This window comes from Melanostigma gelatinosum (assembly GCF_949748355.1).
Source record: "Melanostigma gelatinosum genome assembly, chromosome: 24".
In the NCBI taxonomy this organism is placed as follows: Eukaryota; Metazoa; Chordata; class Actinopteri; order Perciformes; family Zoarcidae; genus Melanostigma; species Melanostigma gelatinosum.
In genome coordinates this window covers 8,519,891-8,535,752 of record NC_136657.1, presented here as the reverse complement: position 1 = coordinate 8,535,752, position 15,862 = coordinate 8,519,891, and the positions used below count along the sequence as shown (strand labels likewise).

Sequence of the window (15,862 nt, the reverse complement as noted above, 5' to 3'; positions counted from 1 at the left end):
CCTAAAACTCCTCCATCACCCTCCCTGAGCTTCCCAGTGAGCCCTTTGATGTCCTGGGATCATGGAGGCCTGTCAGCCTGCAGCGGGCGATAGCTTGGAAAGTTACCCACCAATGGACACACGGAGAAAGACAGACTTGATGTCCGTGTATATTGTCCTTCTAGCTAGATACACAGATATACTACGTATTAACGCTTTTGGGAGACAGACAGAGGTTGCACCGGTCTGACCTGTATCATGGTTGACATTAAGGGACAAGGGCGCCGTTTGTTCTTTAATCGGCTTTCTCATACCGAGTTACTGAGGCCCTCGTGGGAATCAGCTTCAGCCCGTCTCCGCCTGACTGTGGGATCTAACACACAACTCACTTACAGGAGTGAATATCAGCTTCTATAAGCTCCCGTTCAGTACACACTGAGATGAGATGCACCGTCTTCATCCGTCACTACAGAAACACTCATGTGAATGGTATTGAATATATGAGTATATGAAAGAATTGAAATAGTTGAGACTGTTTAAAGTGTAATTTCTTGCAGGTTCTTTGGAAATAAGACAGTTTTCAGTTTCTTATGAATTGATTTTATTGAGAAAACAACAATGACACATTTAACATTGTTTTAGAAATAAAATAAGTGGAGTGCATTGCCTTGCCTTAAAATTTGTTCTGTAGTTGAATACCTGCCACTACTTTTAAAGCTAAGAAAATGATGGACCCATTATGAAGTGTCACCAATAAAAAGTGCACTTGTTTTGTTGAATTGTGCGTTTCAATCTCATGCATCTCTTCCACCCTCTAGTGGTAACTTGCTATAGATGCAGCAGCAGTACACATGATGACAGACTCATCAAATGTGCTCTGGGTGGTTCTGCAGACAGGTGATGAACTCTTTCACCTCTTTGCCCTCAAAGCAGATCTGGTAGACTGCAGAAAACAATGGAAACCTGTGAGAGAAAGTTCAACGTTATATGATGTTTGATGGAGGACACCGTCAGTGAGCTGGTCACAGAAAGATTTTCACACGTCAAATGAACTAATCAGTGGGTCATGATGTAATCAGCTCTGCACACCCATGCAGGTGTGAGAGGACCGTGGCACTGTACTTTACCTGTACTTCCCAATCATTGCATTAGAGCTGCGGTTAAATTGGTCCAGTTTGATTCATGTGGTTTTGATAACACAATGGGACTTCATATCAAAACACAAACAGTATTTTATCGAGGTAAATGGACTCACTTGGTGACCATGTCCTTCTTTTGTAGGAGCTTGTAGACCGCAGCCGAGGTCTGTGGGCCCTGCAGCTTCTGCCCGTTGAGCATCTCTGCCTCCAGCTCAGCAATAGACTGGAGACAGAAACAGTTTTGATGTTGTTTCCTTGATATATTCTGTTCATAAATGTAATATAAAAGTAGACAAGGGTAGAGTTTATGCCTCTGGAGTTCATGATGAAATGGGACTCACCTTGGACGTTCTGACAAAGGCCTCTGCCACTTTGCGGTTTCGTCCCCCGTAGCAGGTGGTGATGAGGTCGGCCACGCCGCAGCTTTCCAGGAAAGTGGTGGAGCTCACTTGGCCTTTGCAGAACATCTTGGCGAAGGTGACCATTTCCATCAGACCCAGCCGGATCACCGCCGCCTTGGTGTTGTCGCCAAAACCCAGGCCGTCGCAGAATCCAGCACCTACTGCCACAATATTCTGCCATGCAACATTTGGCTTTTGACTAACACATTGAGGCAAGATTTGAAATCTGGAACCTCTCTGATGTATGAGGAATAACCACTAAATATTCACAATATGAGGCTGTCTTTACCTTTAGAGCTCCACACAGCTCCACTGTGTCACTCTCCTCTACCACAGTGATGCGAAAGTTGGGAGTCTGAAGCAGCTCTTTGAAGATGAGGCCGTTCGCCTCATTTTTTGCCCCTGTATTAAAAGCAGTTTGTCAAGAAGAAAAAGAAACAAACAATGTCACTCAGTATTTGTGAAACAGGGAAGTAACGCTGTGTTTTAGTCTTTGTCTGACCACCACACAGCATCCTCTTCTCTGAAATCACCCTCTGCATGCAAGCAGCGTCAGGAAAATGTTGTGAATGCTGAATTAAAAACAGAGTCTAACCGACTGTGGTTTCACAGAACTTCTCATCTGCCACCTCGCTGGCGATGTTGGCCCCCATAAGGACGCTGACCTCGATCTCTAGTTTCTCTCGGATGATGTCTGAGATTAGCTTCAGTCCATCCGGTCCCTCGTCGATACCCTGGATGACAATAACCAATGAGAGACACACGTAGTGCTTGGAGAGTGTGATGGCCTCGAGGTAACGGATGTTTTAAGTGTCACTGCTGTGATAGTCTGTGTGTTGCTCAACTACAAAGTCAGGTGACAATATTTCCCTGTTTCCCCTTTTTTGTGCGGAAAGCTGACACGAAGAACAATAACAGGATCTTACTTTGATGAGCGATATCCCAATGCTTCCCTCCGTGATGTGAGGTTTCATCTGATCACACAGTTTGCCGATGAACTGGTGTGGGACTACAAAGACGAGGATCTCTGCTCCTTTGACAGCGTCTGTGATGTCTGGAATAGCAACCTACAGAGGCACAGTCAGTCTTTAAATAGTGGCAGAGTGTTACCAACGCGTGGAACAAACCGCTTGTGGCTCTGCTGCTGAAATATATGAAATATGTTTTGTCTGACCAGCGGCCCTTTGCTGCACGACTCTCTCCCGTTTTCTAGTCTGTCTATCCTATCCATCTTATGAAAAGGCCAAAATAATCATCTTGAAAATATATCTATATATATATATATATTATGTACCAGAATAAACCCCTTGAGATGTAGCATCTTATGTTTTTTCTTTATAATAATTGTTAAAAATAGATTATTAAACATATATGTTAATACACATCCATAACAACAACAAAAAAAGTGAAAGCAAAAAAATATATGACAATATCTGAGTCACTTGTTAAAAACAGTTAATAATACACAAAACTAGTAATTAAGTAATAAGCCTCACTGTTTCTTAACGGAAAGTCTTAATGGAGATAGAACATCAATGTAACAGGAAAAAAAATCTTTACAAAACAAACTAAACCCCAATTATAGCTCCTTGGGAAATATCTCAATATAATGACATTTTTCATCATAAACAAATCAATAATTATGAAACACGATTTCTCTTCCTGGACAACATGTAATGCTTCTTTGCTTTTGCTCTTGATAGATATGTCGTTGAGGTGAGCAGACTCTTGCAGTAATTCATGAGAAGAAACATATGGGTCAAAGTGTTGTTATCATGGTTTGAGACTGCAGTGAATTGCATCACCTGCTGACACACAAGATGTATGAAAACTTCATCTTACCACATTTCTGGGCAGCTTGTGACCTGGCAGGTATTTGACATTTTGGTGCTCTGTATTAATGATCTCTGTGAGCTTCTTCCCGTCAATCATTTCTTCATAAACCCACATGTTTACCATTGGGTTGAACCGGTTGGATGCTTTGACATTGTGCCCGATTATTTTGGCAATGGAAGAGCCCCTTGAGGAAGTAAAGAATATGAGCAGACAATCACCGTCAGCAATCCAAACACTGCAGAACCAGACAGGACTTTGGGAAAGTAAAACAGGTCAGAACAGGCTGAAAAGAAAGCATTGTTCAGGTGAAAATGGAACAAATCCAACCACCAAATAACCATGTGATGACATAATGCTGCTACACTGGCAGGTTAAACTCCCATAAAGTGTGCACAGGTCATTATTACTCAGGCATCAAAACAATAGACCTTTTTCTTATCTGAGCAAGTATAAAAGCATGATCATGATTCATCAGACTGGTGTAAGATATGGGCTGCGGTCAAAGCGGTAGCGCAATAGAGCCACAGCAGCTGAACGCTTTTTTAATGGTATAAATATTAGCGTATCGACATTAGACTTATATTGGTGGTCTTAATCTGCTAAATTACAAAATCCGCGTTCAGTTAAGCATTGAGTGCATGACATAATAGTTTACACCACTATAAATGTGAATAGCGCTATTGTTTCTGAAATATGCATTCATAAGAGAACTGTAAAGTTACCAGTTTCCAGATCCGACGATGCAGACTTTCTTTGCAGGCATTTTGAACGTGGTAATTGTCCTTCTGTACTGCTGAACTGTTGTTCTCTTTATTCACCGTCTCTTACAACTTCCTCATACGCCCTATGATTTCTACCGCCACAGATACACCTCTTTCCTTTTCAGCAGTGGGAATAACACAGTGCAACAAGAATCACAGCCTTTTTCACACTTTTTGGGGGATCGTTTTCACACTTATTATACATATATACAATAAACAACTGGTTTTACATTATTAAGATGAATGGATGCATTGAGAGTACAAAGAAGAAAGTCAAACCGGTCATTTATTATTAAGTATTGATTTAGCTAACTGACATCAAGCTTGACAACATATACGACTTCCGGTTAAGGTGTTTTTCAAAACAAAGCAATAATATCCGCTCCTGTTTACTACTCACAGCTTAAACAAACAAACAAATGCATTCATGAATGCATACACAATCAGACAACGTACTATATGTCAAAATATGTCAACATGTATGTGCAAATCATCTATTCTATTTAAAGCATCTATTTTAAATATGCAATTGTTAATCAGTTTTTTTATTTATTCATTCATTTTATACAGTTTAATGTTAACATATTGGGGGTTTGGGGGAATACGATATTGTGTATTTATCTGGATATTGTTCATCTCTTTCTTTCTATTTTAATGTTATTGTGAATCGATACACGGAAGCTTGCGCTCGTGAGCTAGTCACATGACTTGTTTCCTGCCAAAGCAGTAAATACTAGGCGAGCTAGCAGGCACTGCATGTTATCTGGCTAATCCCTGTATTAGCAGCATTTACAATGTTTTATCAAACGTGATTTAACTTAGCCGGCTAACAGTTCAGCGTATGGTGGGTTTCGATAAGGGATAAACCGTCAGCTTAAATTTGTGTCATAACGAAGGCTCGTCCACTTCATCAAATCTGTGGTGAGTTATCTTAGCTAGCTAGCTTCACAGGTTAGCTTAACGCTAGCAAGCTGAGTTAGCGTCTAACGGAGGCTCCGTTGCTCGTGACTATGCAAGGGGAAGCCACGGCTGTACGAATCCCGGAAAACGAAGGCAAGCTGGATGTATTGCCCCAGACCAAGACCCCAAGCTCGGGGCGAGCAAGTGCCAAAAGCTGGCAGTACAGGTGTGTGGCTGTTACCTGCTAACGCTCATAATTAACGTTACATTTAAGCGACTTTACTGATTTAAGGTACTTTGTTTACCTGACCGGTTGTGACATACAACGTTAGATATAGATTTTTAATTAAGTGTTTTGACTGTCCATTAATTGACCGATTTGCTCTTATGTTTATGATCACTTGCTTTCTAACCAGACGGTAACAGTGAATTAATTCTGCCCTTTGAGCAAATCTGTGACAAGGCAATGCTCCATGATTAATTAGTGCATACACCTGTGTGTTCATGGGCGTGTACTCTGTCAAAGCACTTTAACAAGTGTTCTTTGTCTCCTTGATAACCTCTCATGCCAGTGACCACATGGAGAATATCGATGGCTACTTGATGAAATACACCAACCTTGTAACAGGGTGGCAATACAGGTGAGTTTCATACCTTTTCAATGTAAAATGTTTAGCATCCCAATCAAGAAACTCTTATCAGCATTCACCAGCCACTTTCAGCCAAATTCCTCCTTGTAATCCAGTCTAATCCAATCCAAGTAATGCCGTGGTGGTTTGTACGGCAGACTGTCATAGTGACTTGTTTGTTTTCAGGTTCTTTGTCTTAAACAATGAGGCTGGCTTGCTAGAGTACTTTGTCAACGAGCAGTCGCGGCCCCAGAAGCCCCGCGGCATGCTCCCCCTGGCAGGGGCCGTCATCTCCCCCAGCGACGAGGACTCCCACACCTTCACTGTCAACGCCATCAGCGGGGAGCAGTACAAGCTCAGGGGTGGGTACCTAGATACACGCACTGACGTCTTGACATGCATGTTTAACAGTCGTATGTCAGACCACACAGTACATCATATTAGCTTGTTGTTTCAGCCTTTTACTGTTCACTTGTGTTCTCCTCTCCGAGTTCCCACGAACTGAGCTGTTCCTTTATATTGCTTGTCAGCTTATTTTTTTTCCTCCTGGCCTACTGTCGTCATCACCATCCATCAAGTTCATACGATATTGATCTGGGTGTTTTTCCATTATCCGCTGCTGGTGATGCAGAAGCACACGGGCATCGATCATCGTAGTAGAGTAACCGTAAGATGGTTTCTTGCTTTTCTTTCGTGTGTTTCTCAGCCACCGATGCCAAAGAGAGACAGCACTGGGTGAGTCGACTGCAGATCTGCACACAGCACCACACGGAGGCCATGGGCAAGGTAAGATGTTCTTGGTATTAGACATATGATAGAGCCTGCACGCAGATATACAGAGATATTATGTACTGTGTTGAGACTAAATGTTAGTCAATGCAACATGTTGATCAGTGTAAAATATCCCTTTATTGTTTGCTGCTGTTTAAATCAAACATAAAAAAGTGACTGCCACAGAGCGGATGTGAGCTGGACAGTCTTCAGTTTGCTGTTTTCCTTCCTCATGTGCCAAAGAAGCAATCGAGCAAAGCAAAAACCTGGAGCGCTGTGAAATATTAATGTTCATCTGGTTTTACCTTGTTCGTAAGCACAGTAATCCCTCGTATTGATCTACAGACGACTATGCAGCTCACAGTCTATTGTAATGCTCTTGAGATGCACAACAACAAAAAACACAGAACTGCTCAAAGCTCTTTCTTTTCTCTCAGAATCTATCTGTAAAAGTTGTAGATTTCTATTTGAACGTGACGAGATGAACATTCTGCACTTCACAGAGTAATCCTCCCCCCAAGTCCCGGAGCTACTCTATGGCGTCTCAAGGCAGCGGCAGCTCTCCCATGTCGTTACGCCGGCCCAGCCAAAACCCCGCCTCCTTATTCGGCTGGTCGCAGCTCAACAAGGGCTCGTCACTCTACGGCAGCAAGAGGTCCCTGCTGCCAGACCACCTGATGGATGCCAGAGAGGTCCAGCCAGCCAGACTCAAGTGTTGTGGATAGGAACAGCGCAGAATCTAATCCTGCACGCTTGTTAACATATCATTGACATCTCAGGACCAGCAATTAACTAGGGTGCTATGGGCTGCTGCACTTAAACGGCTAAAAATATTTCAAATTAATTGCTTTGAAGATCATCGTGAAAAATGTCTCAATGGTCTTTATGTTGGCGATTAAGAAAATAATGAATTTAAAAGCTATAGCTTGCGTCATCACACTTCCTGCAATAGACACAAGCAAAAACTACGTTTCTGCTGCTCGGCGGTAATCTGGGTAATCTGGGAAATCAAGAACATCTGATCCAATCAAAATGCTGTTCGGTCTGTGTGATGCTCTGTTATGTAATCAAGCTGCAGCCAGAAACATCTTTAAAATCCCGCCATGGTGGATGGCTAAAGATCCTCCCCACACACAAACATACAGAGGGAACTTTATTACAATTATATGCTTGATGTTCCTGCAAGACATCCAGTGTTCAGTGTAAAATACTTAAGACTGAGTTTTAAAGTAGGGCTTTTGTTGATTTAGATTTTTCTTCACTTTGACCGATTGGTGTGACGCAAAATGTCCACAAGGGGGTGCTGCTGTCTCTCCCTGAACATCGGTGTACTCTAGATTGATTTATGGATTGTTGTTCTTCTCAGTTCCCTTCAAACAATAGTTGTCCTGTTTACTAACCACCACATGGCAGTACTTTAAAAGGGTGAGCTGAACTACCTTAGCTGACAATTTCAGAAGTGCTGATTCAAAAGAGAAAAATATCCATTTAGTTTCTTAATTTTTGAGCATACAGTAAGGGAGAAGGCTAAGGGGTATTAGCAACTTTGATTTTTAGTCATTATTATTATTATTATTATTATTATTATTATTGTATTATTGTTATTGTCTCAAAACATGGATGTTGTGCATAGATGAAAAAGGAAGCCATGTTAAGAGATTTCAATTAATTTAACCGCAGTACCTGCACAGGTAAACTTCATTGCTCATCTTTTTTGCCTTCTATAACGGAACGCTCCTTGATCCCCTTCCAGATGTTGACCCAGGCCCAGGGCCAGCACAGAGACCTAATCCAGAGCATCGAGGGTCTGCCTCCAGCCCCCGGCTTCTCCCCTCTAGACCAGGATCTGCTGATGCTCAAGGCCACTTCCATGGCCACCATGAACTGCCTCAACGAGTGCCTGCACATCCTGCACCTGCAGCAGGTGGCCAGGCAGAGAGGCTCCCTGGGAGGTCAGTGGAGGAGGGGGGGTTGTTGTGCATGTTGTGAATCTGAATATGGTGTCTTCTCAAGGTCTGTTTGGATGCTTGGAGGGTATTCTGACATTGCAGTCAAGGAAAAACAGTGAATGCATGCCAAGCGACTTTTTTTGTTTTTTAAAAGAAGTGAGCATTTCTGCCTCACTGCAGATGAAGTGTTTTTGTCTGCTAAATAAGCCGCCTCTGTGCTCTACGTTTTCTGTGAACTGAGGCCGCATGCGGTCCACAACAAATCATAGTCTTGCATATGCAAGTCTGCACCCAATCTCACAGTTAGCGTTGGCCGGACAGTGGAATTATTTTGCATTATTGATGAGGAACCGTACCTATTCTTACCACCTGTCTCCAAGGTAATGAGATCTCGGATGGTTAAAATGTCCATCGGCAACGCTTTGAGGACAGAATTCAGTTCTAAATCAGCTTCATGTTAAAAAAGAAAACATTCCAGTTGTAGAGAGAACCCAATGTGATGTGTCCAAGTCGCTGATATCAACACTTTCTATTCAGGAAAGGACCAGCTAATGCTCACTTATTCAAAGCCGATCTCATTACTCGATGTATATTTCATTAGGCCAGAGTCATCGCAGCAGCCAATCAGATAAAATTGACGCACAAGGTGGATGTGAATGAGATCTGCCCACCTTTTAAACATGCATAACAAAATGCCCTCGCCATACGTGGAGGGTTTATCCAATCGGAGAACGGGGACGTTTCCTGCTGGCGGCCAAAGTATCCTGATACCTGGTTTGTCAGGGGGATTGGGTTCCACTCTCTTGGTCTAGGACAGCGTCTGAGGAGTAGCCATCTGTCCAGTCAGCAGCCAGGTGGTTGTTTAGAGCTACGCCTGCGTGTGTGCAGCTGTGAGTGTCAGGGGGACTTGGGTGGGAGGGGGGACAGTACCATGAGTACCTCTGAACCTGCCGCCTTGCACGCCCCGTCCCCGGCAGGACCCACCATCGAGTGGTTGGAGCCCAAGCTGCCAGACATCCTGAAGAACGGCAGCAGCTTCGCAGCAGGGGAGGGCCTGCTGGAGGGGAGCGGTCTGGAGCTCGGCAGCCCCGACTCCTGCAGCTTCTCTGGGGTAAGAACAAGCGAATGATGCCCCCTCTCAAAGGAAACAGATCTGGGAAAAGTTGTACCACCCTGTTGGTCATCAGGAAGTTGACTTGACATAGTTTATTTGCCTTTCTAAATCAGCTATAAACTACACGGTTCATGTTTTTCTTTTTTAGATGGTCGAGCAGTTTTGCAGTCTCCCACAACATAAACAACCATTGTCTTTTGACCTTTGCTGTCAATCAAGCAGGTTGTTGAATTGATCACATTCCCCTCCCTCTCTCAGGAACAGGAAGACATCGATGCGGAGGATGAGGCCGAGGACTCGTTGACCGATAAGGAAGAGGACCTGGGTGCTGTGGAGGAGGAGCGCAGCGTCATCTTGCACCTGCTGTCCCAGCTGAAGCTGGGTATGGACCTCACGCGGGTAGGTCGAGTTCCACGTACAACCAATCAACCACCCCCCCCCCCCCCACCACAAACTCCTCCCACACTTTGTTTTGTGTTTGAGCAGGTTTTCTCTGTCATTACGAGAGGAAGATTATGAGTTTATGGATTATGTTGGTAATTCCAGTCCCACAGTATGAGAGGTGTTGGTGCTTAGATTAGCTGTTTGTTCATAATGTAGTGGGCTGTGATCTATAACCATGACGCATAAAGTTGTTCATTCACCTCTCATAGGATTTTAAACGGTTTGTAACACATCGTGTAGTCTATAAAACAATAAGGGCTCCAAACATTGTTTGTTTTATTTCTTAATTTGGGACTTCTTCATTTTCTTGGTCCGACTAAATGTTTATCTATTTGTCCCATCAAAAAACATGCATCTCTAGATTTTCAATAGTTTTATCATATAATATTGATTACATTTTTTTTTAAACAACTAAATATTAAAGTTCATGTTTTGTAGATGAAACATTTTCTTTGAGTTTTCTTCATTTTCTATTTATTAAAACTACTTTTAATTCGTTTTTACAATCAATATAAATGAATTGTAACTTATAGCTTCCTGAGAAATCCCATGGAGGTGAAACATATCGGTTGAATATTAATATTATGTAAATGATGATAATAAAGACGTCCTTCAACTAAACACCAACATACAGACGTAGAACAAGTTGAAAGACGGTACGTTGCGAGTAGTATTATTTTGAGTGAAGTGGAGGAGCAGCTCTCTCGCGTGTGGAGATGATCTTTAACTGTAGAGTGGTACGGTGGAGACGGCCGCTATATGGAAAGTCAGTCTTAAGATTAAAGCGTTGAGTTTGTTTGAATGGAAAAGTGTTCAGTGACCCTGAATGAATAAGTCAAAGTTAGATCAGGTTGTTGGGGCTGTCTTTCAATCCTCATTTGTAATGACTGTACAGGCTGAAGTAAGCACTTCTTGCTTTCTAATTACTCCTCCTGCACACACTTAAAAACAGTTGTCATTCTATCGTCATGACCGATATCGTCTATCGGTCATGTCCAGTAAACGTCACAGGGACACTTGCTGCATCAAACGGAGATGAAGAAGGCGACGGAACATGAGCTTTGGTTGGTTATTATCCTGTGACCTGTGTTGTTCCAACTAATGAATACGCCGTGATTCTCCTTCCAGGTGGTCCTCCCCACCTTCATCCTAGAGAAGCGCTCTCTGCTGGAGATGTACGCTGACTTCATGTCACATCCCGACCTCTTTGTGACCATCACCGACGGCAGCAGCCCGGAGGACCGCATGGTCCGCTTTGTGGAGTACTACCTCACGTCCTTCCACGAGGGACGGAAGGGGGCCATTGCCAAGAAGCCCTACAACCCCATCATCGGCGAGACCTTCCACTGCTCCTGGAAGGTACCCAAGAGACCAGAGGCCTCCGAGGAGCCTTCAGAGGAAAGCCCCGACCCGGCCGCCCCCCAGGACCCCTACCAAGTGCGCTTTGTGGCGGAGCAGGTGTCCCACCACCCCCCCGTGTCTGGCTTCTACGCTGAATGCCAGGAGAGGCGGATGTGTGTCAACACGCATGTGTGGACCAAGAGCAAGTTCATGGGAATGTCTATCGGTGTGTCCATGATAGGGGAAGGTGAGCCGGCAATGTTTTTGTGTTATATTTGCATTAGATTCATCAGAAAGTGAGAGGCAAGCTGTCTTCCACAATAGAACATGTAGTTACTGTTTCTGTCCTGTGCTCGTCTTTCCAGGTTGTCTTTATTTGCAGGAGCATGATGAAGAGTACACTTTCACGCTGCCATGTGCGTACGCGCGCTCCATCCTCACCGTTCCCTGGGTGGAGCTGGGCGGCAAAGTCAACATCAGCTGCGCTAAATCTGGCTACTCAGCGGTCATCACTTTCCAGACTAAACCATTCTACGGTGGCAAATTACACAAGTGAGTCCCTCCCGGGTAGCAAGTTGATATCTATGTTGTTGCTCTGTTCTGCATCCTGCTCCTTTTCAGATGGTTGATACCTCTGAAGTAACACCTACACCTGAAAAATGTTTTGAATCCACAACACACATATTTTCATACTTTTCCTTCAAGCAGGCTTTTAAAATATTGTAAGCAATATGAAATGTATTCATGTCATTGCCCTGCCTAAATATAGGGTCACAGGGGAGGTGAAGCACAACACCACCAATGCGGTGGTGTGTCGTGTGCAGGGCGAGTGGAACGGGGTTCTGGAGTTCAGCTACACCAGCGGAGAGACGAGAGTGGTGGACGTCACCAAGCTGCCGGTTACCAAGAAGAGCGTTCGGCCCATTGAGAAGCAGGGACCAACTGAATCCAGGTCCGAACACTGCGGGGTTTATTTTGATGCCTTGTTTTATTCATGTGTTGTCTATCCTAAAAACGTTGCTTATTGGAGAGGGTTTTTGTAATGCACGGTCAAATACAACTCCACGTCCTTGTGCTCTCATAGAACAGGAAGCTAATCAGTTGCATGACGTCTCACTCGCTTCACTGCGTTTCAGGCGCCTGTGGCAGCATGTCACTGAGGCCTTGCGGCAGAAGGATATTGAAAAAGCCACGGAGCACAAGAGGATTCTGGAGGAGAGGCAGAGGACGGAGGAGAGGCACCGGGCTGAGACCGAAGCCACTTGGAGGACCAGATACTTTGACAGAGAGGTGAGCGAGTTGACCACAATAGAATCACTGCGTCGGTGCTCCTTGATGTGTTTGACCATCATGAGGGTTTGATGAAACGGCATTCATAGATTTGTATCCGGTCAGGGGACAAGAAGACACTTCTGAGCATGCACAGCCTGTGACTGACTCGAACCCGTTCTCAATCCCCTCCTGCTGGAGGGGTCTCACCTATTAAAAGTATCCCAAGAATCTGGCTCACTTAAAGTTACTACGAGGAGCTTTTAACTGGTTATGAAACGGTCTCAATGTAATACTGTTGTCTCTATATGACCGACATAAGTAAAGGAGACTTCGGGTCTGCTCTCATTTGTGCCATGATGGCCATAAACATGCTCAGCGGTCTTCCTGCTGTTTTAAGAATCATTTCCAACCCAAACAAATGATGGCATCGATGACTTCATTGGAGTAAACAATGAGTAGTAATAATATGTTGACACGAGTCTCTTCTTCTCCACCAGGGTGAAGGATGGGTCTATCACAAACCACTTTGGAAAACCTCTGCATCCAAATCCTAGTTTCTTCAGTCTGTGTCTTTGATGTAGATATTGTAGATTCAGGAGAGTGTGTGTGTGTGTGTGTGTGTGTGTGTGGACACACATGGTTATGAAATGAGAGCATGACCTGCACTGAAGTACAGATGAATGCAGCATGGGGAGGAGGACTGAGACTGCATGACTCAAGGTGTTCTCATGATTTACACCAAGCCTCGAAGTACAAGCTGTTGTACTGCTGATCGGTTGTTTTTTTATAATCCAATGTCAATGAAAACCTCTTGTTGTACAGGTATAATGGTACTCTATCTACACAGCCTTAAGACGGCCTGATCAACCTGGATATATTCCTTTCAAGCTGTGGGATCGCGTGACTTTTGACTTCCAACATAAAGAAAGCTTAAATAATTGGAATACTGCCTGTTAAATGTGATGCTGTGAGAAGGTAGTGATTTGATTTGGTGTGTTGGAATGTATAAGATCTCCATGTTTAAGTGACTGTACACTCTGCTTCAAGTCAAAGTGGTTCTCTATAACAAACAGTAAATATTCGTGACTAACGAATCAAACAATTTTAGGTACTAGCTTTTTAAGAGTATAACAGTCAAACTCAGCTGATCTGCTTCATCCGGACTGTAAACTTGTGCTTTCATCAGATGTGATTGAGGAGAGCTTTGCGAGAAGGTCACCATACCAGAAATTCAGTGAGGACACCGGTGACATTTCTCGATACTCAATCCGATACCACAGTAAAAAACTGAAGGTGCTTCAACCGACTCTTATTTCAGTTTGCACACCGATTTCCTTCCGATTAAGTTATTAATCCATAATGATCCCCCTTAAGTCTCTCGCCAACAATTACATTTGAGCGCACCATGATAGTGTTCTTTACCTTCTCCCAGTACTCCTTTTCACCCGATATTGAACAAATCGTACTGCAACTCAACACAACCGCTGTACATTAGCTGTTAGCTCCATTAACTCGCGCTCCTCCTGCTGATTTCAACACATTTGTAGCACTATCGGGTAAATCTTCCATCATCGCTGTGACGACGAGACCCCATTAGTCTGGAGCCCTGATCGCTGGTACGTGGGACTTTAGAAAAATTTGTACCGTCCCGGTTTCAGACTTTCAGCATCGACTTGGTGCCAAAGTATTGGTTCGCGTGACATCCCGAACCCTCGTTTCTGTCGCCAAACCCAAGAGGAAATCACCCCGATGACATCGCCAGGGTTGTTGTTTCAGACTGGACCAGAACTGTTCACAGGCTGAGGTACTCCCTGTGACGAGTAACCTGATGTCCATGATGTGTACAATTGGTGGAATGACCTGTTCACATTATAATTTGAATATTGATTGGTAGCTTGTGTGCCTTAGATATACTCATTGAAATAAAGTCATGCAGTTTATCTCGTGTATTCAATTGTTGAATGCTATATTGACGAAGACGTTGCTGGAATGGGATGCCGTCGACTAGCTGACAAATAACTACATTTAAAATAGTCGCATCTACAGACTGCCCCCATTATTCTGGTCTCTTTTTACTCCTGTGGTTTTTGCAGTGGATGGAGAAATGCCGACATGCATGACAAACTCTCTTCATCTCACTTAGTGTACTACTCCCGTGTCTGCGTTACTTACGTTTATAAATGTCTGCGGTAAAAGCTTTTAACCAAATTAGCTTGTTTTGTAATGCAAATATTTTTCTTTGAATGCGTAATTATCCCCAATCTTTGTGCTTTAATTGCTCTTTTGGTTTTTAGAGCCACTTTTTGTATCGACGTTAACATTTCTCATTCCGTTCATGTTTTAATTTGTAAGTAATTCCAGTCTACCTTACTGTGATACATGTGATCAACCTTCCTCTGTCCCCGGCCCCCCTTACTTCACATTCTCACAGCGTCCCAGTGTCAAGTAGGACACGTTCCTCTTCTCTACAGAAGGAGACGCTCCCTCCTCCCTCCACGTCTTGGTGCCTTATGCAAACTCTTCCTGTGAGTCTTCAACTTTCATCAGTTATTGACCTGACTGAAGCAACGCTGTGTGTGTTTTTCTTTTTAGAGTCAGTGGTTCATGTTGGGAGAAGTCGAGAGCACTGGTTATTCGAGGGTTTGACATTTTCTTGGTTTTGGATTCTACTGCTTGTCTTGCTGACCTATGACGTGCACCGACATTGAAGGAAACCTGATGTTGTAGAAAAATGGACGTGTGGAGAATAATCAAATAAATTGCGTATCGGTTGTATTCTGTGTTCAAAGTTTGGTTCTCCACCAAGTTAACCCTGTTTTCCTCCTGGTTCCTCTACTCTTTGACATCAGTACAAGTATTTCATGAAAGTAAATTGGAAGGGTTGAATCAGTGGACGTCTTTATGAAACATGAGGCTACCAAACTGCAGTTCTAGTAGAAGCATCTAAAGCAGGGGTGTCAAACTCATTTTCACTCTGGGGCCACATCAGCATCACGGTCGCCCTCAAAGGGCCGGTTGTAAATGTAACCACTCCTAACATATTTAGTTTAGTTTCCCGGGATATCTGTGACTTCCACAACACGTACTAAGCAGAAATAGAGGTTATTTTTTCCATGGTTAATGGCGGACAGTTGAACGGCTTTCAGGGCGATAAGCCCCGCCCCCTCTCCGACGCGTCCAGTGCGAATGAACACAAATAGCCCCCGGTGAGACCGGCGGCGCGAATGGCTCAACTCAAAGTTTTTTTATACTCAAACATCTCCGCTCGATGTGAACTTTGAATTGGAACAGTACTTGGGCTGAGACTGATGACGTTTCACAAGTCC

General features: G+C 43.7%; 2 protein-coding genes across 2 annotated transcripts; one reads left to right on the top strand and one right to left on the bottom strand.

The window, feature by feature from the left end:
* Positions 1–572: 572 nt before the first annotated feature.
* Positions 573–4,215, bottom strand: gpd1c (glycerol-3-phosphate dehydrogenase 1c). The gene is made up of 8 exons (XM_079296716.1): positions 4,078–4,215; positions 3,362–3,539; positions 2,446–2,586; positions 2,115–2,253; positions 1,809–1,921; positions 1,460–1,693; positions 1,235–1,341; positions 573–942 (listed from the first exon to the last, which is right to left on the bottom strand). The coding sequence occupies exons 1-8, from the start codon at positions 4,116–4,118 to the stop codon at positions 846–848; spliced, it is 1,050 nt and encodes a 349-aa protein (XP_079152842.1). The 5' UTR covers positions 4,119–4,215; the 3' UTR covers positions 573–845.
* Positions 4,216–4,841: 626 nt separating this feature from the next.
* On the top strand, positions 4,842–15,267 carry LOC306797200 (oxysterol-binding protein-related protein 11-like). The gene is made up of 13 exons (XM_079296435.1): positions 4,842–5,242; positions 5,589–5,657; positions 5,832–6,007; positions 6,352–6,431; positions 6,920–7,108; positions 8,170–8,368; positions 9,343–9,476; positions 9,738–9,878; positions 11,052–11,511; positions 11,630–11,816; positions 12,034–12,216; positions 12,401–12,554; positions 13,034–15,267. Exons 1-13 carry the CDS (start codon positions 5,127–5,129, stop codon positions 13,088–13,090), a joined length of 2,145 nt encoding a protein of 714 aa, XP_079152561.1. The 5' UTR covers positions 4,842–5,126; the 3' UTR covers positions 13,091–15,267.
* The last annotated feature ends 595 nt before the right edge of the window (positions 15,268–15,862 follow it).